The sequence below is a fragment of the Rhipicephalus sanguineus genome, chromosome 7, assembly GCF_013339695.2.
Source record: "Rhipicephalus sanguineus isolate Rsan-2018 chromosome 7, BIME_Rsan_1.4, whole genome shotgun sequence".
Taxonomy (NCBI): domain Eukaryota; kingdom Metazoa; phylum Arthropoda; class Arachnida; order Ixodida; family Ixodidae; genus Rhipicephalus; species Rhipicephalus sanguineus.
In genome coordinates, this window is record NC_051182.1 from 51,447,770 (window position 1) to 51,472,248 (window position 24,479).

A 24,479-nucleotide genomic window follows, 5' to 3' on the forward strand; every position below is an offset into this window, starting at 1 on the left:
AAACTCCGAACATATTATGTGGATGAAAACACTTTTGAGATACGCTCACAAAATGTTTGACCAAACTCATTGAAATACTACTTAATTTTGAATTCTTATCATATAAACACATTTGAACCACCGTATAACAAGTGCAAATAAACGCTGAAAGAGCAAACATTGATAATTCAGGACAGAGCGACGCTGGAGTGGCACGCACCTACGCGTTGACGGTTCCGCCGAAGCACGCGTTGTGTGCTGCTGCCATGCCGTCATCACGACAGGTGGCTGTAGTTCGCGTGCGCAGCGCTTGTATGATGAACAACCCTTTTTGTAGTTCAATGGGTAACGATAGCGGCTGAATAAAAGGGTGGAGGGTGAGGGGCAAGGGTTGCAGCGGCGGCAAATTCGAGAGTGCAGCCGCCCCTCTCTCGACAGTGTGGCCTGCTTTGCTGTATCAAAACGTAAGTGAAGGCGGGGGGGATGGGGGGCATACCGGTTCCCGTTTGTCTGCGGGCCTGATACGCGAACTTGCGAACTGTAATGATATCCGACACGTGGCAGACCAGACAAAAGCTGCACCCACCGCCTTTTGGCAACACTGCAACGCTATAGACTCGAGTATCAGTTGTGCCCTCCACCTCGCTCAAAAGTGACCGAAGAAGAAAGCGTGATCTTCAGACGCGTCGAAAGCCACACATACGCGCATGGAACAATAATGAACGTCCTCAACTCGACGCTTCACAGCTACAAACGCCCGTTGTACAACGTAGGTGCCACATCCTGGCACACTTGCTCCTGGAATGCCCGCGTCATGCAAATACCTATCTGCGACCAAAGACCAGTGTGATTCAAGAACAACAAACAGAAAAACACCACCTGAACGAAACGTGCGAGGCCTAGCTCGCCCTTCTAGACCGATACCACAAGCGGCAACTCGTCGCCAGGGCGAAGATAGCAGTTTAAGGATGAAGGTTACTTGACTAGGGAGCCTTCCCACCTAAGGGTGATGCCGTGGTGTGCTCTGAACAGTGCTCTGAATAAACGAGAACACGTTTCTTAATGCGAAGCATTTATTAGCGAGCCCTATCTATCTATCTATCTATCCGCCTATGTCTGGGTCATCTCCTCCTCGACTCCTTAGCTTGGTGTGGATAAAAATTGGCATGGGAGGGTAAGAGGGTTTGACGAATATGACTAAGTGGTCAGGACATAAGTAACCTGAAAAATACTGTCGCGTACATCGTCAAGCTCCTTCCTCCAGACTCCTCTGGCAGATACCCGCGTACGATGGACCACGGTAAGCCGGTATGCGCCACAGGTGACTGAGAGTTTAGGTCTTTCCGGGAACAGCGAAAACAGACATTGGTAATTTAAATATGAGAGCGTACTGAGAAACCAACGTCTGCAGCGTTGACCTAAAGAATGCAAAGAATGAGAATCACGATTCGGACAGAAGTCGAACCCAAGCCTTCTGCGTGGCAGCCAGGTAGTCTACCGCAGGGCTACGCCACACGTCGAAACTGCTTTGGATAAAGACCCTATACATGCGTAATGTCGGTGCAAAGTCAATTGTGGTGCAGTGCGGGCTATTTATTTTATAACAAAGCAATAAACATTACATATCTACACCTATGATACAGGTGACATGGTATATTGTGGTTTTAGTGTTGGCTCCGCTTTTATAGATTGATCGATTGGTTGATTGATTGAATGAAATAACTTCAATGAGGTCCTGCAGGACGCGCCCTAGCGCCCAGTGGGCTATTCCCATGTCGAGACGGTCAGGCGGAGCCTGTCAACCGCTTCGCGGGCCTGATGGAAAGACCAAAGCAGGTCAACCAGGAGCGGCCTGTGGATTTCCACCTACCACCTGGCCATGGAGGAAACGGGGCTTATTTTAACGCAGCCCCAGAGCATGTGTGCTAGTGTGAACTTCTCCCCGCAAGCGGGGCACACGTCATCCGAATATTCACAGTGTACAATGCTTACGGTGTACAAAGATTCCGGTATGTCTCCGTCTGTAGCAGTCAACACGTAAACGCCTCAGGCCGATTAAGTTTCAAGAGGAGGGTATTTACTCTCCGCAAGGTAAAAATGCTTCGGGATTTTATTATACGTAGCGGGCGCGTCTCTGCCGTCCAAAACTTCGCCCTCGTTCACCGTGATGCCGGCGCAGTCGGTGACTCGTTGCCGGTCCTCGCGATGCCGCGTGGCCGATGACTCGTGGGCCCAATCGTTGAGGTGCGTAGGGGCGCCCACTATGTTCCGACATGTGCGGAGAACCACATTAGCGAGCGGTGTGTCATCCTGTCGGGTACGTCACGTTGGAGTACGCGTAGGACTTGTTCGGAGATTACACGGCACTCGAATGCTCTAATTGCCGACCTCGAATCGCTGTAAACCTATGTCTAGTAAAAGGTACATCCGTATGTCTATGATTAACCAAGCTATATTCAAGCGTTGCTCGGCACGGTAAAGCGCGCTTCGTTTCGCAAATACTGACGTAAGTGCTCTAAAGTGAGTGCTGACGTTACGTCAGACCATAAGATAGCCTTTAAACGACAGTGTAGTCGACGCACCGGGTAAGACCACGATGTGCATGCAACTACTACGCTTACTGATTGCTTCGCGTAAAAGCGATTCCCATGATGGGTGGGATCAGCCAAATTTTTATTGTGATAGCAAATACATGGACAGTCTCGATGGGTTTTGGCCGTCCGCGTCGCCGTCATGTCCCGTATTAAGTTCAAATTGATAAGATCCCCCCGCGAATCGTACGTTCTACCGCGGGTAGAAAGCGCGCGAGTGGGGCCGACGAACGCGGCCGAGGCAGAGGTCAAACGAGCTGGCCCGTTTCCGTCGCTCAGAGGGTGTATGCGATAACATCACCCCGCTCGGGAGGCCTGCCGTCAAAGCAGACAGGAAACACCCCGGCCATCTTTAACAAGCATGAAAAGACGCGAGGGGTGGGGGGTGTCGCGCGAGTAGCTACTTTGAAATTTGAATGTAAGGGTTCGGTCGCGATCGCTGGCGCGCGCGCTATGTCAAAGGCCATCACAGCGGGCGGCTCGTATATTCTTGTACGTGCTGCGCTCTCAAGGCGAAGTCGCTATGCGGAGGGCATCTATCCCTGGAGTGGCCGTATTCTCTTACACCAGCGTTTCGTAGCTAGCGAGATTGGATACAAAACAGTTAACTGCCAGCCTCACTAGGTGTAACACTACTATTTGTTGCAATCGCGTTCATTGCTTTGCCCTTGCGGTTAAACTGTAACTTTTTTGCTTCTCTCTCTTTCTAACCAATATTTTTTTAGGCTTTACTTCTCTTAGACTACTCTTAGGCAAACTTTTTTGGTGAATTCGACTTCAATTCGCACTACTAAATTGCGCAGGAAAGTTCATAGTTTTGAGAGACCTTCTGTTGTGAGAGCAGCGCTTTGCGTCTCCCCTCTCTTTTTGTCTTCGTTTTATGTGCGCTGTTTTTTTTTTTTTTTGAAGAAAGGAATACCCACCAACTCGCCCAACTTGCCACTTCGGTGCAATACACGCCTCGTGGAATTTTCATTCTTGCGTCGCTACACACACGACGCTTAAAACGGCGATCATACTCGGCGTGGGCGTGAAGGTGTACGATGAATAGCTAATCGAAATTGCCGGTGCTAAGTTGTAGACTGAGTTGCCTTAAGGTATAAAAGTTGCATCAAATACTGGCAATAAATGTAAGCGCCGCTTCCTTTTTAACCATGAACTTCCTGATGTTTTCGGGATGTAGTCTTTATTTTACCACTTATTTACGCTAGTTGTGTGTCAATAATACTGACGTATGACGCTTTTGTACCTATGTATACAGATTAGTATTTTTACATAACGACTAGCAACGCTACGCGGATAACAGATTGTCCAAAATGGATATTTTTTTTTCATTGGACTTGTTACTGGCCATTTAGCCTTTCGTCCCACAGTTATTGCAACAGTTTTTCTTATTTTGTAATTCCTACTTTTATTTTGGCGATTGATTGATTGATTGATTGATTGATTGATTGATTGATTGATTGATTGATTGATTGATTGATTGATTGATTGATTGATTGAGTCAATGAACTAATCTGAAGCAGCAATATTTGTCCACACAAGCCAGCAGCTTGTATGAACTGATCCTTAAAACTTTGTGTTCTGTCCATATTTCTGTGAAATAAGCAAAAAAAATGCGAGTACACAGCGCATATACGTTTCAATTACTTGTTACAATTTCCGCATTTACCGGAAGCACAATATACATCTATAATCTTCGTTTCCGCAGGATTGTGGCAGTCGATTCCTCGGAAAGTATGCTCAAATATGCCAGACAAAAGTATGCACACGAGAAAATTGTGTACGAGCACCTCGACATAGACAAGGATGTGTCGGGTTTTTTGAAGAAGCACGGTGCCTTCCAGCGGGTGTACTCCTTTAGGACTCTGCAATGGTCTCAAGATCTCTCGTGTGCTTTGAGAAACATCGCTGAGCTGCTGGTGCCTGGTGGCGAGTGTCTGCTCTTGTTCTTTGCGAGATCCTTCTTGATGGAGTCCTTCAAGCAAATGAGCCGCCTGGAGCCTTGGTCAAAATACGCTGATGTAAGAATTTAAAATACATCAAGGTACTATCTCGCGGCTGGCTTGGTGTTCTAGGGAATGGAGGGAAAGTGCACGAAAGAGTATGTGAGGAAGTACTTCTGGTGTGTGCACCCTTGTGCTAGAGGGGAGCGTGGAATTCAGCTGGGTAAGCGAGAATAGAGAGACGACCATACGTCCGGTAGAGAGAAGAGGAAGAACTTGAAGTGTTCTTCAATGTGAACAGGGGCGACAAGGCTGTTCCTCTGCGCAGCAGCTATTGTATAGGCCTCACGACGTGGCCTAATTTGGTGAGAAATATGTGGCTGTTTTAAAGGCAAGCGAGCCGAGACATGGCTCGTCACATGACCTGCCTTATCTACGAGCGCCTGCAGTTGCAGGGTCGCGTTATTTCAAAGAAGCAAAATGTAATGCGCTGCGTCTTTTTAATTTTGCGCTGATCACCAGGCTAGCCTTGTGATATCTGGAACCCGTTGTCAGCGGCTGAGTTGCTTTCGTTGTCGACTGTGCCCTGCAGGCACCATGTATGTTATTGCATTAGTTGGAAATGTATCCTGTAAATAAAAGGCAGATATAACTACGAATGATATCATGAAGAGGGGTTTACTGGTTTGCTATCACCATCCCTGCTTCAGGGCTTCTGGCGAAACTGTATTTTTCGTTACCATCTCTAGGAGCTATCTTCTTTTACTTTTGGCTTGCTCGGGCCTAGTATATTGTGCAGTATGTATTGGGCACACTACAAATAAAAGTACTGCACCAAGAAACAGACGCCATTTTTTAACAAAATCTGCATCAATGTAAATCATCTTCTTCACAGGTGCTTCTACGAGGCGTACCGAAGAGTCACGAGATAATCGACCAGAAGGGCCAGCATGCCTACCTGTCGTCGGTTCTCTCCTCGGCAGGACTCACCCCTTGCACCGTGGAAGTGCTGGTCAATCCGTACATGATATGGATGCCAGGTGCCTCGTACGAACGTGAGACTGGTTTTTTATTCGAAAGCGTTTACCTCCAGAAATATTTCGCGGCCCTGTATTTTTAGCAGAATCGAATTGAGCATTAGGGAATTGTAAGCGAAAATTAAAAAACAGGGACACTAAAGCTACACTTGTTAGTTTGTACTCATAAATTATCATTCCAGAATTTCATCATCGTAAAATGGCAAGCTTAGATGTATTATAGGACGCTGAAATTATTTTCGAAGTAATATTCTTTATTTCGTGCGCAAATTGTGGCACTGGAGTATAAGTATGATGTCGCGAAATTCAAATAATTGTTGCATACTTTAGTGCGAAAGGGTTCCATAATTTTTATGAGACTTTCTACGTTTAATTCCTCCCTTTTATAGAAGACACTGCGCTTGACCTTTATTGATAAATATTTACACAAGTTCTTGCATAGCCCATTAAAATCAACGCCTTCAGGGCTACTCAGAGCACGAAACATGCAGGCGGCGTTGCCACCTGCATATCATTTTGCTGGTTTTCCCGATCGCGAAGCTTTCGCTTGTGCAAATATAATGCATTTGGTATTGTGAAAGGGTACTTTCCTAATACGGAAAAATTTGTTTTCTTTTGTATCTATTTAATAATACACAAGTTATTCCTTCGTGCTCCACTGGATATAATGGAAGTGTTACGGTTCAAATCAGACGTGCTGTTTATTTCACAGGAGGCGATGCGAAGTGCAGAAGAACCGCAACGTCACAAAATCTACACGGCGTCTATCAACGTCGTCAGTTACGCTGTGTGAAAATGAGTCCCTAGATTTTAGTCCTTCTTAAAGCTACTTCCGAAGATATCGAAAACTTTTCCTAAATTTAAGGAGCACTGATGAATGGAAATGGTTGAGGCGCTTTACTATTGTCAACAATCGTCAAAAATTGACGTAGCCTTAGTTTACACCACTCCATCGTCACAGACGAACAAAATGAAGGGCTCAGTGTATTTTCATTACAGCGCATGTTGATTCAGAAATCTCGAATTTGAATTCAACATTCGGCTCACCTTGCGACTTGACCTCAGTGTTTTGGCCTACAAGAACTGTGTGTTGCGGCAAGGCATGTAACCACTAAGCTGCTTTGGCCACGCACGAACAGGTCTTCAATTTAATCTCCCTTACTGAAGCGCAAAATTGCGCTTTCGTTCTTTCGACGTCTCGAATATCAAAGAGAATTGCCATGGTGGCCTTCTAGACTGCGGAGGCTAAACGGGCTTCACTTGTTTCTTCAAGGAGCGTTGTTTTTGAGCGACTGTCGTTATATCATTTATGTCGGGTGGTCCATACCATAATAAGGACAGCAATATATTATATACAATGTGCGTATATGAAAAGAGGGAGCGGCACTTCGTCGTTTTTTATGTCAAGTTTACAAAATATTTGCCAAAGCTATCTGATCTCACACAATGAACTCAAATACACAACGATGACATTCTTACATTTTGTGCTTCTTGTACCTGGTAATTGCGTATCTTCATTGTAGTATTTCATCACCAAACAATGCTCTTTCAGGAGTGCGTGATATACCTATAAATGAAAAAGTTTACCTATATTTCGTGTCTGGGAGCGTGCCAGATGTGAATATATTAGGTAATGGCTGACTGGTGCTAACTTCTGGTTGAAGAGGACCTCTTGTATTTAATGCGTAGTGCCGTTATCAGTCCATGTTTGGTTTCTGCGCAGGAATGATGCAGATAGCTAATCCAGCGTTTTCGCTTCTAAGCGAAAGGGAGAGACCTGCATTCCAGGAGGCGCTGTCGGCTCACCTACCCGAGTGGCGTGAAATGTATTCCAAGGAAAGTGGCCCGATGTCTTGGTCGACGTTTCTCGTACATGCTAGAAAGGCTTAGGTCCTGGCTAAGTCCTTGAAGCGGTGTCGTAAAACTGTCGAAAAAATGCTAAAGCCTCGCAGCTGCATAACACCAAAGTGATGTTATGTGGAGCATGTCAAGCCATTTGTTGTATTTACCCTAATTGCGTAATTACTTATTAAGATCTGTCTACTATTCAAATACTTTAGTCAGAGTAGAATGTGTAGACAAGACAATTATTGAAACCATTGAGAAAAACCTTTTCCACAATTCTGTAGCTTTAGCAGGGTCTTTGTTCAAGGCTGTAAGAGAGCCCGCGAAGTGAGGGAAAGGGTTTCACGATTACTCACAAGGCGCTTATCATATGATTTGTATTTCGCTGTTTTGGAAAAAGGCAATGTCGTACGCACAGAGGAACACAAACACCAATGAGGTTTGGAGCATGAACGAAAACTCTGTCTTTCACACATTGCTTAGATTTGTATGTTTCGGAATTCAATAAAACAAATTCCGTCAGGTTGCCCTCATTGTGAGAATCGATTTCATACGAAGCAGTCGGTGAGTAGCTGCCATTGCCCCTTTTTTGAATTTCAGCCAAGTCTTACGAGCAAAATCAACGTATGTGTGTAAATTGTATAGTAATATGCATATCGTCCGCCTACCAGGTACGTCGATACACTGGCGTGTAAACGGTTGAATATAGCATAGCGTATTATCTGTACTCAAGTAACGCATATCTTTACGCTAAATAAAAAAAACAAGTCACCAGCGCCAAGTGATAGCCAACAATGACCTCTCGGTTGTGTGCATCATCGCGACCTTCGATTAGTTCAAATTTTGGCCATAGTTACGTTGCACACCTGGTACACGAAATTCTTCATAATGTACACTATATATACGTTTAAAAGTCAAACATGGGAAGAACATTTGAATTGGACTGGTCTGATTGCACCCCGAAAGCATACGGATAAGGCCGAAGGTGATTATAGAACAAGTATCGTTATCAAACTAGAATATTTCTAGCCTCGCTGTTCTTGCCTGAGAGCGAGCAATCGCCGTGTTCTCTCCCGCGCGGACTGGAAATTGGCAGGCAGCGGTACTCACAGCAAAGCCTAGAGGTTCGTTTGCCATTATCCACCGCATACGCTTACATGGTAACCATAAGTCACCAATTTGTATCCATGCTCAAAAAGCTTTTTAAACGCTTTACCACTTTCCAGGGGAATACTCTGGCGTATTACATTTTGTGTGGTGCAGAAAATAAGAAATGTGTCTCTGCTACCAGACATAAGGACGCAGCCTACACACTAATGTACCATGGCAAGAATGATGGCTTCAGATCTTTCCGTAAAATCGAAATTCCAGTTAAGTGTGTTATGAGGGCGTTCCAGATATTTATTTCAGATAAACCTTTGGAAGTTTTTTGTGTAGGTGCTCTGCAATAAAATTTCATCTTTTCGCGAGTGAACAGTCGTTCATAGTTTTTGACGTGTCTTTTTTTGAGGCTTCCATTTCGTTTCGTGCTATTGATATTTTATTATTCTGTGTCTGGTTTTGTATGCCCTGATCACACAGTACCCATGTCTTAATTATACCCATACTAGCATCTAGAAAGCTTTGCTGAAGATGAAGTTTTCAATTAAAAAAACCTGAATCGATGATTTACAGGGTAGTGTTGCCAACACGTATCATAGAAATAAATACAGCAATTGACGAAAGTTGGCCTGATAATTGAAACGTTTTTGACGAAGACATTCGAGCTACTGAAACATCTCGGCAGAAGCCAACCTCTCAATAACCCGCAGGGGCGTCTGCGCAAGCAGACGTTTGGTGTGTAGCGACACCACGGACCCGAAATAACGGGAGGTTTCGACCCCTCTCACGCCTAGCCGTGGGTGGCTTTGCCGTCTCCGGAGAAATGGGGATCCTCGGGGTTGAGCTGACGCCGGGCGATTGAACCTTTTGGCCCCCCGGCAAAGGCGACACACCCCTTTGTCCCCGGCTTCACGTACACGGCACCCCTGGGCTGACCCACCCAGGGGAAATCGGCGGACGCCTTTTCGAATCCCTCCCTCTGATCTTTTTCTTTCCTATTATACTTCCTCGCTCTCTTGCCTACCAGTCCCTTCAGTTACTTCCATGTTTTCGTAGCACGCCTGGGTTAGCCTTGCGCAAATGGCCAACCTCGGTCTGTGCGCATTTGGTTACAGTAGCGGTGTAAGGCTGGCGTCTGCATGTTTTCGATACCATAAATCTTGTAGCCTCCCCATATTTGGCTTCGTGGTGGGTGGCTGCCTTCGCTGTCGAATCAATGTCCATTATTATGCATAAAGCATTCCCTTTAATAAGCGATCGTGTCGCTTCTAAGCGTGCGCGCACCGAAGAGCTAACATTTCTAGCCGACCAAACGAAGTATTCCCCCACTACCATGTAGTTCACATTGAAAAGTCTGACAAATCTGCTATAACAATGTCCCCTTTCCTTGTATCTAGATCCTTGACAAAAACACGGGTTGATGGCTATAAAGTCACTAGGATGGTTAGTGGAGACCTCCGTCTCGAACGCCGTGACAAGACACAATATGACAAACTAAGAAATCTTAAACTCTCGGCGACATGCCCGTCACATTAACACCCTATAGATCCATGAACTCCGCTCGTGTAGTTGTATCAGACACAGATCTCCTTCACCTATTCGAAACTGAACTGCTGGAAGGCTGGAAAGATCACAACGTGACAAATAGTTAGCGAATTGTGATCAGAAGGAACAACCAGGAAACGCCCACTAAACATTTGATATTGACCTTTGCCGCTAGCGAACTTCCACAAAGCATAGAAACTGGCTACACTAAGACACCTCTCATACCATATACCTACTTGTGCAAAATGTGGTGTACAAGGCCAGGGCTCAGACACCTGTAATGAAAGGCCCAACCTGTGAAAGGCCCAACTGTGTAAACTGCGATGATGACCATACTGCTTTTGCGCGCTCTTGTCCGAACTGGAAAAAAGAAAAAAAGAAGTTATCACACTGAAGGTCCAAGAAAACATTTAGAGAAGCGCGTAGAAGGTGTTCGGCCTCTCACGGCCCAACCTGTACAAATGCGGTGCGTCAGGGCACAGCGTCGCGTCAGCAACCACCACTAGCCCAGCTCACGCAAAGTGAGCCACCGGCCATGGCGGCTGTTTCCCTGGTGGCAACAGTTATGTCTCCTCAACCTTCCAAGGCACTGATCCAGGCGACTCCAGTGTCGTCTGGTCTCACGACAATGCCTCGCCAGGTGAGGTCGCAAAACTAACCAGCATCTCGCGTACGCGGCCGTCGAGTGCCTCACACGAGGCAATGAACACAACTACGGTACCTCTAGTGCCGAAAGAACGGCGTAGCTGCCCGCAGCGCGCTAAAAAACAAAAACGCCGATAACGGGGCCCCACGACGGCCCTGCAACTTAGTTCCAAATTTCCGCTTAAACATCAGCCACTGCCTTTTCTTACACACAGCACCACTTGACTTCCATTGTGGAAGCACAAATTATACAATGGAATGTCAGAGGACTCCTTCAAAATCTGGACGATGTCCAAGAACTTTTACACAAACATACGTCAAATGTGCTGTGTGTACGAGAAACACATCTAAAATCCATACACACCAAGTTTTTACGCAGTTACATAATTTCCCGAAAGGACCGGGAGGACGTCATGGCGTCATCCGGTGGTGTAGCTCTTGTAGGGAATAAGGGAAGAGCATGTACACACTTCCCACTAAAAACGTCCCTTGAGGAAGTGGCTGTTCTAAGAGTTCTATTGAACAAACTCGTCACCATTTTCTGCTAATATATACCTCCGCATCACCCACTGAATAAACATGAATTCGAGTCCTTAATAGATGAACTCTCAGAACCATATCTTGTCCTTGGGGACTTTATTGCACATAGCAGTTGATGGGGTGACTCTCGCTGCGAGGCGTGAGGTCGTCTAACTGAACAATTCCTTTTCTCTTCTGGCGCATGCCACTTGAACGAAAAAGAGCCAACATAATATAGCCCCGCCAAAAATACCTACTCGTCCATAGACTTCAGCATATAATCTCCATCACTTCTACCCCTAAACAAATGGAAAGTTATCAATAATCCTTATGGAAGTGACCAGTTTCCTATAGTTCTGAGAACACCAATAGCAAGAGAATGTCCTCCACGGGTTCCAAAATCCCAAATTGACAAAGCAGATAGGGAATAGTTTCCTAAGGTTGCTGCATCAGGTTCGAGCGACTTGTGTACTTTAAGCGCAGACGAAGCTGTAGACTAATTTACAGCTTTTTTTATTGATGCTGCGATGAAGTGTTCTCCATAAACAACTGGACTGCCCCGGCAAACGACGTGTCCCATGGTGAAACACTGAGTGTCGAAACGCGCACAAAAAATCAAAACAAAGCATCGAGGCTGCTTCGGGACTCTGCGACAGCCAAGAATCTGGACATTTTAAGAACATAAAGTCCCAAGGCAGGAGAACGCGCCGACAGGCAACAAGGGAAGTTGGCAAAAGTTTTTATCAGGCAGGAGGCTATCACAGGAGGCTAATGTCTGGAACATGGTTAGTAGGGTACCAGGATGACAAGCATATTCCCTTCCTCTTGGAACACACAAGGCGACAGCTTGCAAGAACAGGTAAACTTCCTCCGCGCACACTTCGAACAGGTTTCGAGCTCGTCGCACTATACTGAAGAATTCCAAGGATACAAAACACTAATCGAAAAAGAGAAACTAGAGCGGAAATCCAAAAAACACGAAGCATACACTGAAACTTTCTGCATGGCTGAGCTACAAGCATCGCTTATTCCTCCAATAATTGCGCCCCAGGTTATGGCCGTGTTGTATATGAAATGTTCAAACACCTGCCATCTGAAGCCGAAAAAGGCCTTCTTTCCCTTTATAATGATGTTTGGTTTTCCGGCGAGATCCCGTCGGCCTGGAAAGAAGACATTATTTTTCCATTTCAAAACAGGGCAAGGACCCATCCTCAATTTCCAATTTCAGGCCTATAGCCCTTACAAGCTGTCTATGCAAGGCTTTCGAAAAGATGGTAAAACGGCGACTCTTGAAGCACCTTGAAACAAACTGTCTACTTGACTCATACCAATGCGGGTTTCGAGAAGGTCGATCCACAACTTACCACCTACTACGTACCAAGGCACAAATCTATGATGCTTTCGTCCATAAACAATTATTTCTCTCTGTGTTCGTTGATATGGAAAAGGCCTGTGATACCACACGGCGCTTTGGCATATTCGAGGCCTTTCACATTTAGGTGTACGGGGTAGAATGTTCACCATAATCGTTAGTTTCTTATCCAATCGGACATTCCGTTTAAAAAGACAGGGCGTGCAAACACGGACACAAGAAAGAAGTCAGGACACCACAAACGCCGACTAACAACTGAAGAGACGCACAACGGCTGAAAAGAAAGGAGGCACGAAAACTTATCTGCGCATGCCCGTGCAACAGGCGAACCTATCAATCCGGCACGCGTGGCGGTCTACGTGGAAGATAACTGTTAAGGCATTTGATTTCATCTTTATGCAAGTTAATCGACGGTTGGCTCACGCATGCGCTTCCACTATTCTCGATATGCCATGCTTCAATCATCAGGCGCGTTTCTTCATTTTTATGATGGTACAACACTGCGTATTTATCGAATTTTGGCGTGCACTTACAATCTCTACAATGTAAAGATAGATTAGAAGGTGAGCCTCCTGTTAGCGATCTCTTATGTTCCAACAATCTCTGGTTAATGCATCGGCCCGTTTGTCCTACGTAGAAGCGGCCGCAGCTGAAAGGGACCTTATACACCACACTCGTACGGCAATCAGTGAATTTGTTGGTGTGTTTTACGAAACAAATATCGGTCCGCTTCTTGTCTTTTACTCCCTCATTCTCCCTCTGCACAGCGGCACAAATCTTACCTAGCTTATTGGCCACCGTGAAAACAACATTAACGCCGTATCTACTTCCTACTTTCTTTAGCCTGTGAGATACGCAATGAATGTACGGTATACCTACGACACGTTTCTTCCTATCGCTTTCTGCAACCATGCCTGTACTTAATACAGTAGACTTCTTTAAACGTTCAGCAACCGTGGACACTGCATCACGAGGATACCCTACATCTAAAAGACGCGTAACCTGTGCGTTAAAGCTATCACTCATTTTGTGCTCACACGACTTGGTGAGGGCTGATTTAAGGCAAGACATGGCAATGCCGTTTTTTACAACCTTCGAGTGCTTCGACGAAAAATTTAACAGCGGTTTCGAAGATCTAGGAGAATACTGCAAGCACACGTGGTTTTTCTGGAACGTTAAGGAAATGTCTAGAAAATGGATTCCATTATTCTGAGGCACCTCTTTAGTAAAGCTCAGCCCACCTCCATTTACTTCAAATTTTTCGCTCACGGAAGTTACCACCTTTTCAGTCCTCACCACTACAAAAGATCAAGTAACCGTCCACATAACGAAAAACCTTAATAACCGAATTACCTAAGGCGCCTTCCAAAAGGTTGTCAATCTTGCTAAGGTATAAATCACTAAGAACCGGAGCAACCTTAGAACCAATACATATCCCTGATTTCTGCACATAAACGCCTTCCTTCCAACCTACAAGCGTCGCCTTTAAATACATGGAAAGGATTTCTAGAAATGCCCCGGTAGAAACACCACATTTATCGGTGAAAACCGTTTGGTGCGCTTGTTCGTTAATACATTCATTAACACAATTTAACAAGTCCTCATGTGGCAAAGAATAATACAGGTCTTCAATATCCATACTAAAAGCTTTACAACAGCCGGGGGTCTCCTCTGAGAGGGTTGTTCGAGTGGGCAATGTCTCTCCCGAAGAATTTCGAAGAGACAGACGTTCCGCAGGGTGGTTTATTGAGTTGTAAACTTTTTATTATCAAAAAGAACAAGTTGCGACTGTACATCCCGTGAAACATGTTCTATTCTACGTATGTGGATGATGTGCAGGTTGGCTATAAGTCTTGTAGTCTTGCAATGTGTGACCGTTAGTTTCAGCTGGTTTGAACAAGGTTACTAAATGGGCAGAGGAAAATGGGTTCCGACTAAATCCACAAAAAGCACGTGCATCTTATTCTGCAGAAAGAGAGGCATTCGTCCCGATCCAAATATTGACCTGTACGGTAAACGACTGTCTCTAAAGACAGAGCATATATTCCTAACGCTAATCTTAGACACAAAACTGACTTTCATATCACACATCAATTATATAAAAAAGTGCACAAAAACAATGAATGTTCTGAAAGTGTTGTCACGCCCTACTTGTGGTAGAGACAGAAAGTGCCTGATGAATTTGTATAGAAGCCTCATACGCACGCGCCTTGACTACGGGGCGATAACCTATCAGTCTGCTACACCAAGCGCCTTGAGGATGCTTGACCCTGCCCATCATCTAGGCATTCACCTTTCTATGGGTGGTTTTCGTACTAGCCCGGTAGAAAGCCTTTACGTTGAATCGAACAAGTGGTCGCTACACCTGCAAAGATCCTACCTATCTTTTGTAGTTTTCCTGAAGGTAAACGCGAACAATAAACACCACTTACACTCTGATATCAATGATTTTTCCACTTCTGTCCTGTTTGACAACCGCCCTGCCATGAGACAGTCCTACCCACTTCGTGTGAGGGGTCTTGCTGAAGAAATGAATATGCCACTTCTTGAGCACCGTCTGGTGGCTCCTGCTGCATATCCCCTGCCGTGGCAGTGGAAAATCATAGATTGCGATAAATCCTTCGTGGAAGTTTCCAAGCACGCGCCTCTTTGCATATCCAGACGTACGTCCTGGAACTCGAGCACAAATACACATGTCCTGAGTTTTTTACAGATGCATAAAAGTCTGGCACGTCCATGTCATACGCAGCAGTCGGTCCACCTTTTACAGATGTCGGCGTTCTGGACACTAATACAAGCATATTCACAGCAGAAGCTTGCGCGATACTAGCGGCTGTTACACACATCAATGAACTTACACTACAGAAGGCAGTCATATACACTGATTCCCTGAGTGGGGTAAAAGCTCTAAAAACCATGCGAAAATACAAAAATCTCGTCGTTGTTTCGCTATATTCAACGTTATGCACAACTTACACGCTCGGACAGCATGCCGTAGTGTGCTGGATGCCGGAGCACCGCGAGATCCAAAGAAAGGTGTTGGCGGACTAGCTAGCTGCTGCTGCCCACGAAAACGCTGCCGCCAATACATGTATAGCTGTTCCTGCACTTGTTCTATCTGAAACCCTTGCTTAAACGAAAGATCAGGAATTATTGGCAGCGATTATGAGATAGGCAAACGGAAAATAAAGTACATCTGATCAAGCCACATCTTGCGAATTGGCTGCCAGTATCCAAGTCACGACACACTGAAGCAACACTTACCAAGCTGAGAACAGGACATACACACAGCACACATTCATACTTTTTGTCCAGTGGTCATCCACCTTTGTGTGAGAAGTGTGGTGAACAACTCACTATACTTCATAGTCCCATTCAATGCAGTGCATTATATCCTCTAAGAAAAAGACACTTCCTATTACCATACAGCGAGCGATTTCCACTTCACCAATCGATGTTTATATGCAAGGAACCAGTTTTCAAATATCAATCACTGTTCGCGTTTTTAAGAGAAGTTGGTAACTTTCATGTAATATACCCAGGGAAACCGTAGCACGACCTCTGAAAAAAGGTGGTTTCTACGGTAGCCACATAAGACTATGCACGTGGCTCCCTGCCTTTGGCGTCAAAGGCCTTCAGGAGGCATTCGTGCTATTTCCCTATCTTTCACTTGTATATACCACGATCACTTGTTATCCATTCCACAGCGATAGACTACACCGCGTTTCACTTCCATAATTTTATACTCCTTACAAACCTTTTACGCTTTTATATAGCGCGTCATTTTAGGCCTCTATACAGCCAAAATGCACCATCATTGCAACTATCGGTCATTGCTAACACCACATTAAAGCCATGGCGCTCTTAGGCCACCCATAGCCCTTGCGCCCCAAAACACCACTAACCATCATCGTCATCATCAAACTCTCAATAGGTCTGATGTGAAAGTAACTGCAACCTTCAGCTCAAATATTCTCAGCGCCAAAAAAATTTCTACATGACACTGCAATCCGAAGTTGCATTCTAAATTAAATATTACATTACTGGATGGGCATTCATTTTGGGAATACGAAGACACATCATATCATCATACACGACGCTCTAAGGTGGGCAATAATTTTCAATTACGCGGCGGACAATGTCTGTGCAGTTAGCTATTGGAAAGAAATATATGTGTTCGGCGTTTCTGAAGAAGACTGCTATGTCAATTAGGGTGAAGGTTGTCACAGCACATAAGTTATTCCACATTACTAATCGTTCCCAGTCACTTCAACTAACCGCTTCTAAAGCTGTGTTTGCACAAAGTTGTTTGTTAGTGTGCAACGAGCCCATCTTCGTCTTGAAAATTTACTTTCAATTGTGCTGTCCTACTAAACCCGCCGTACTTCCTTTCACTAGAGCACAAGTGACAAAACAGCGCTGCGGGCGAGTTAAATAAACGCTTCACTGTTATTATTTTTATGCACGCTAATAAACCAAATTAGGCGTACTTACCAAAGGTCTCTACTCAGTGTGTTCATGATAGGTCGTGTGCTGCGTTAAAATGTTACGCCTAGTCATTTCATTGAAATCTTTTATCGCCAGCCTCCTCCTTCATCTGCAGCAGAGTGAATTAGGTATCTGGATATAGCAGACACGGGTCTACTACGATAAGCCTACCAGCACTGAGTACCAGGTATTTAGCTGACGTACACGACAGCTTTTGTGCCAGCCCGTTATGTAAAATTGCTTATTGCGGGAGGTATTAGAGCATTAGTAGGTTGTTCATTCTTGCAAACTGAGGAACTGTCTATGTCTTAGAATACGTGCTGCAACGTGCGCTGGAAGTTTCGAACCCACACCTGTCCACCCCTCGTTGTGTGAAACGGCCTGTAGAGAATGCTGGTCCGGAGCAAGCCAGCCTAACTGCGCTTAACGGAGGTTCTGCAGTTCTTTCGACGACGTCCGGCTTACCATTGGCTCATAGTCTATATTCATCCGAACAGCATATGAGTGTAAGTTTGATTGCCGTGTAGGCGCCTTCACAAAAATGCGACTTTAAATTCATGTTTTTTCACATTTTCTCCAAGTTTCTTTTTGGACATTGTCAATCGCAAAAATCTGAACTCGGAGCATATTACACAACAGCCTCCCACAGAGTGCCCCGATGCACGCGCCCCCGCTTAGATTAATGTCAGCTTTTGAAAGGGCAGGTACCGCCTTCTCGGCCTTGCCGGCAGCCTGGCCGCCATTTTCACTCCTCCGGCAAGCAACTCGTGCGTGGCGTGCGTGTTGTTGTTCGGTCGGTTCTCGGATCTCTCCAGTTTTAGGCACTCGCTACCGTCACCATGCCCGGGTGTTGCGTGCCGCATTGCACCAGCATTTCAGCAACGGCTGGAAGCTGTATCGTTTTCCAAGAGATACGAAAAGAAGGCTTCTTTGGACAGCACACATTTAACGTGACAAATGGCATCCGACGAACACATCATCCATTTGCAGCGTGTTTCCAGCCGGCATTTCTAATGGACATGCAAGCAATCTTGTGCCGGTGTCAAGCTTGCGTAAGAAATGGACACACTGATATCAGCTGCATTCTTGAATAATTTTGGTTCACGTGTGCATGAATCCTTTATTTTACTTCGTAAACATTTGTTCTTGCACTGTTGATCCTGTTTCTACCTTTATTTCTCCTTTCGCTATTCTTGTGATGTGAAATGTATCTGGAATATACTGTGCCCGTTTGACAGCAGATGATGTCGTTCTTGTTTTCTAATAAAAATAACTGCTGGGAATTTGTCCCGAAACCACGATATGATTATGAGAGACGCCGTAGAAGTGGGCTCTGGAAATTTACCATCTGTTGTTCTTTAACGTGCACGTAAATCTAAGTACACAGGCCTCAAGACCCATCACCTCCATCGAAATGGCACCGCTACGGCTGGGATTCGACCCCGTGACCTTCAGATCGGCAGTCCAGCACCATAACCGCTGGAACACCGCGGAATCTTCTTTTCAATATTCCGTTCCGTGGTTTAAGTACGCTCTCTGTGCTTGTCTGATGCGAATGTTTGTAGACATGTGCAGATAAATATTTTTTTATATTCTTCACTGTTCCTGTGTTTCAAGGTTACCTTTTCGTCCTGTCTTAAATCATTACTTAGTTCTTGTTTCTTTAATTAACGATTACTATGAAGCGACCAGTGGCAGCTCTCAGCAAATTCTGCAATGGAGCGTTTTATTTATTTCAGTGCTTCTGTCAGCGCAGCATTAATGCGCAGAAATAAATGACCAGAATCACCGGAAGTTTTTCATAAAGGTAGAGCGCCGGTAATATGTGTGTGTCAGGAAAGACCACTTTAAATGTTCATGCGGTGGAGGTGGTAGCGAACGTCAGATGTTAGTAGCAGGGATCGCAGGCTTTACACACACACACAGACACACACACACACATACGCACATACACACATACAAAGAAACACGCGCGCGCACGTCCGGACACACATAAACACACACATAATTCAGTATTTAAATTATTTGGGCGAGGAAAGTTTATTTATTTAAATATTATCAGTGTAATCCACCAAGGCTCATACAGGAGTGCGCATACAAACACTACTCGCGAAGCTCACCAACGACACAGGAAAGGAACAATATGGGGCAGTATTGTGTACAGTAGACAGGCTGTCAGTAAAAAACAAGAAATAAAATCAAGTTGTACGACCAGCACCTCATGAAAAAGTCCCAGTTTCACCGCAGGGCGAAGCAATGAATGCACTACCAAGAAATTGGAATATCACATGAAGAACAACCAGAAACCCCAAGCTTGGAACCCGCCGCTGAAGTACAAAGGACGCACGAATCGAACACACACAGCACGAGTTCGAACTAACCACTGTCACAGTCAGACACTTGTAGCGTGCGTCTCAGACCCAAAGGAGGACGCTCGAAGAGAACGCAGAGCTATGGACAGGACAAGCGCGAACTATAAACTGTCACAGTTGTCACTGTGTTTGATCAGCAAGCTGCAGGTCTCGACTATGCACAACATAAACGTCCTTCGACATTTCATTTTTTTAACTGCGTCTTTTTAACTGAAGACGCAGATGGGTAACGACCCATTTGCGTCTTCTGCCATGCACTTTACCGCTGATGAGATTATCTAAGGCCGACGCTCTGTTCACCGATATCAATGTATATCTTGTATTGCTTCTACTTTGTCTTTTCGTGTCCCGGCCAAAGGAATAAAGAATTACGCCTTTAATAGCCCACCTGCCGTCTGCTTCGCCGTCACGACCACGTGACATCTGGTGGTGGTGCTGATCGGTCATGTTCCGGACGCCCCTTACAAGCCGTGAACCCTGCTCTGAAGCGGGGTGGGGACTATCAAGGGACACACTATGAGGGACACCGGGGCCAGCCGCATTGAGAGGGGGGAATACCCTTTGCCCCCCCCCCCCCCCGAGTACGGACTCCTACCGCACAAGGCAAAAGCCACGGCAACGAAAACAACAAGCACGATCACTGCCGCAGTGTCCGCCGCAGCTATCGAGATGCAGTCGCCAAGAGAGCCGCCGACCTTCCAAGGATGGCCAAGTCAAGACACCAGAAAGCTGGCTCGAGACGTTCGAAAGATTCTCAACATTTAACTGGACCTCCGAGGACAAGCTGCGACACGTCTAGTTTTAGCTGGAAGACGCAGCAAGGACCTGGTTGGATAATCGAGAGTCAACTCTTGGAACCTGCCCCCTTTCGCAGCGCTTTCTTGGAAAAGTTCACAAGCGTTGTCCGCAAGCAAAAGGTCGCGGCCTTCTTTGAGACATGGGTGCAACTCCTGAACGAAAGGGTAGCCATCTTCTCTGAGTAAATGATCCGACTGTTTCACTACGATGACCCTACCATTCCCAGTGTGAGAAAGTCGTGCAGAAGAATTGACGTCTGGGCAAGTTGGAATTCTTTATGCATCTTCGAAACAAGCGGCGCAAAAACAATGACAAAGGAAAGACTACACACCACAGAGCGCCTTCTCACAACTAACTTTATTAGAAAGAATATACAGTATTTAAACATTCACAAAGTATCACGTGCTCTTACATCATTGATAGCCGAAAGGATACATAAACATGTTCTCCTGTAAAGATTATATAAACGGTTACGAAACGATGATCACATGTACGCTTTATTTCTGTGATGAAACGATTGAGGAAACAAATTTAATCGTCATGCAGTGCTATTGATGGCATGCTTACACATAGATTGCCTTTTTTTATGTGATGAGCCTCAACAATTTCTCTAGTAGCTTGATTGTTATGCCTGAAAATACATATGGTGTCGCGAAAGTTTGGGGTGCATCTGTGTTGTGCACAGTGTCCAGCAACGTGCGAGTACGCATTGCTGTCCAATGAACGCGTGTGTTCGGACTGCCTTAAATTGAGGCAATGACCAGTTTTCCCAATGTAAACATCACTGCAGGAAATAGGAAGCTGGTATATAACTCCCATTGTGCAAGGCACAAACGGTGACGTGTGCCTTACAGTGCAGCCTTTTTTTGTCAAACCTGAACGTTGTTCTGCCAGTTTCTTTTCAACTATGCCACAAATGCTGTTCATTTTTGGGGGGCGGAAAAACAACATTGGTCTTACTCCGACCAGCTACATTTTTGAGCGCATGCGACAGTTTATGTACATACGGAATTACATTGATTTTTTTCTACGGATTATCTTTGGTGAGCGTTCCTACTTTTACACGTTTCTGGAGCTTCTGCACATTAGCCCTGATAGCACTTTCTGGAAAGTCTGCCACTCTTAGATGCTCAATTTGTTTCACACAGCTTTCGGTGGTTTTGCGGAAACAGGATTTGAACAGGGATGAAAATAGTAATGAAAACGCTGTGCCATTTTTTACGACTTTTGAATGAGCTGATTTGAAGTTAAGAACTGGTTTTTCGGACCTTGGACTGTAATTCCAGCAAATATGTTTGTCGGTTAGTTCAAGCTTCACTTCTAGGAACTGTAATTCTTTATTCTGCGGTACTTCATGAGTGAAGTTTAACTCCGAAACCACTTTTGTGAAACACGTCGACAGTGTTGGTAACCGTCTGTTCAAATTTGGAAGTCTGAACAATTACTAGAAAATCGTCCACGTATCTTAGCAGTTTGATTATGTTGTCACCGAGATTACTTTCAATGCGTCTGTCTACCTTGCCTAGAAAAATATTACTGAGCACCGGGGCAACTCTGGATCTAATACAAATACCGAACCTCTGTCGGTACAAACTGCCCTTCCATTCTACACTGGTTGAAGCTAAATAAAACGACAGTATCTCGAGAAAAGCGCACACAGATACACCACTCCTACTAGTAAAGGCTACTTAATCGTTGTCCTCAGTAATGCAGTGCTTTACATTTTCCATCAAAGCATCATGAGGTAGGCTATAATACAGGTCTTCAACGTCAACGCTAAAAATGTTACAGTCACCTGGATTCGAGTCGACAAGGAAGTGAACAAGGTCGTTTGAATTCTGTATCGAGAACGGATCTATAATTTCTAATGACTGCATATGTTTCTGTAAGTAGGTCGACACGCACTGCTGCCAACTGTCCCTGTAAGTGACTATCGCTCGGAACGGAATGCGAATTTTGTGTGTTTTGGCAGCAAAAAAGATATCCAAGTTAAGTCTTTTTGCCTTGTTTACCGCTGTCACTAATTCTTCAAGATTATGGCTATGAAGCAACGTCAGCGCTCGCTCCTTGATCTTAGCTGGCTTTTGATCTACTATGTTAAAATTCTTGTCTATTGCAGCCATTGCCTTTTCACAAAAAAACACTGTCTGGCTCTAAAACAAAAAACCCTACCTTATCTTGTGTCAAAACATGAAGATCGTTACTTCCAGCGTATTGCACCACATACCTAACAGTCCCATTCAATGAGTCTTTTTTCCCGATCGTTCTATCACTTCGACGCACTCAGCTATAAAACGTGGTCTGTCCTCAGCTATGAAACGTGGTCTGTCCGGAGTTTCCCCACGAGCCTACCCTCAGCCAACCGGAGAAGTTAGCCATGGCTAGAGCCATCAGCCGCAGAGGCACCGAAGAGTGGTGCCTCTGCGGCTTAGGTGGTGCAGGCGATTTCGCCTGCACCACCTAAGTATCGCAGGCGAAAATCGGTAAACTAGATAAAAGAACAAAATGTACTAAACTTTCGATTGAAAAAGAGAAAATAAAAAAGAAAAGAAAACATTTGATCCCACCACCTAGCGAAACCACCTCCAAGGGAAACATTCTCTAGATAACATACTACGGTTTCTCTTCATCTTGACTTACAACTGCTTTTATAAAATGGACAGCCGATGAGCTCGTCTTGACTAACAAGTCTCCCATTCTTTTCTTTTCCTCTTGTCTCTCTTGTGTAGGCTTTCCATTCCTCGCTTTGTTGGGTCCCACTGTTGGAGAGACGGGTCCGTGTTGGGCTTGTCCTCCAGTCTGTCCTGTAGAAGCTTACTGTAAAACACGTCAAATTGATTAGTGACAGAAGAGGATTTTATTAAATACAGGTTAGTGGTTAGAGGTTTTTCTTTTTTTATGAGTTTTATTTACCACTCCGGCTCCTCCCTAACTCCACCGGCTCTTACAAAGGCATTGAGGGAAATATAACTTCATAACAATATAAAAATGTACTGTATCGGCTTCAAATTACACCAACACAAGTACATGTAGTATAATTACACAAATTCAATCATATAATGTATGAATGTTATAACGCAATAAAGATGAACTGTATCGCTTCAAATCACATCACTGCAAGTACATGTAGTATGCTGCAGTCGGCTGAAGTTGGACTAATTGCACATTCGTTAAGGCACACAGTGACACCCATCTTGTCTCTACCGTTTATTTTACAACAGCCACCATAATTATGCAAATATTCCATAGTAAAGGCGGATTTTGGAAACGAATGAAGGAAATATTTTCAACGGGGCTACATCTCCCTTGTACGAAGAAAGCCCATTACCTACGCAGAGTGGGAGGTGTTTCATGGGAAGAGATGGAAATGCAGAAGAGAATTAGGATGCAATAATTCTAGATGTATACGTCGTGTTTACGAAGAACTCAGTGTAGGCAGCCCACGACATCTGTCAAAGAGTACCAGCAGTCCGAGCAATGTGATCGAGCTTTAAGCTGTCGCAGTGAAATTGCAAATTTTCTTGACGTTGCAAGATTGCTAAACCTCGCAACAATCTTTCTTTGTCTTTGAAGTGATAACAGCACTCGACTCATATTTTATGAGACAAAAAAATAAATACTACATATCTTTCGATATCATTTAAGTTGTCTAATGAGCGGTACTAAGGTGATGACTTTCTGAAGTTATTAAGACGGCTCCTGCAGCCTCGTGACACATACATCACTTTGGGAACCAATTCAATCCTTGTCGCAATCACATAACCTTACATCACTCATTTCTGTTTTTAGACTAACACATTTAGGCAAAGAATTTCCCTCGCTTCGTGAATAGCTGTACTAAGTCATTCCCCGGCTGCAGTCATACAATGTGTCTTTATCGGAAGTTATCTTCGGAAGCAAGAGAATGATCATGGCTTCGAGAGCCCTGGCTGCGTTCTTCATTTTTTTTCTTTACTTCAAAATTTATAGGAGCCATAATTTGTTCTTTTTGTGAACGCATTATGATAAGTAATGCAAACTGCTAACTGCACTCTCTTATAATGGTTTTCATGGGATACATATTTCGTCGCATTTCGATGGCGGCAAAATGCTAGACGCCCGTGTATTCAGGCTCCGGTGCACGTTAAAGTACATTAGGCAGTATAAATTTCCGGAGCCCTCCACTACGGCGTCTCATACTCATATTGTGGTATTGGCACGTTAAACCCCAGAAATTACATTATTCTTATTATTATAATAAT

General features: G+C 44.7%; 2 protein-coding genes across 2 annotated transcripts in view; one reads left to right on the top strand and one right to left on the bottom strand.

Annotated features, from left to right (window-relative positions):
• The window catches only part of LOC119399439 (cytochrome P450 6a8), a 462,184-nt gene that overhangs the window by 185,957 nt on the left and 251,748 nt on the right, over positions 1-24,479 (bottom strand). The gene's annotated exons all lie outside the window — the stretch shown is intronic.
• Positions 4,286-7,890, top strand: LOC119399440 (juvenile hormone acid O-methyltransferase). The gene is made up of 3 exons (XM_037666247.2): positions 4,286-4,594; positions 5,412-5,571; positions 7,277-7,890. The coding sequence occupies exons 1-3, from the start codon at positions 4,310-4,312 to the stop codon at positions 7,441-7,443; spliced, it is 612 nt and encodes a 203-aa protein (XP_037522175.1). The 5' UTR covers positions 4,286-4,309; the 3' UTR covers positions 7,444-7,890.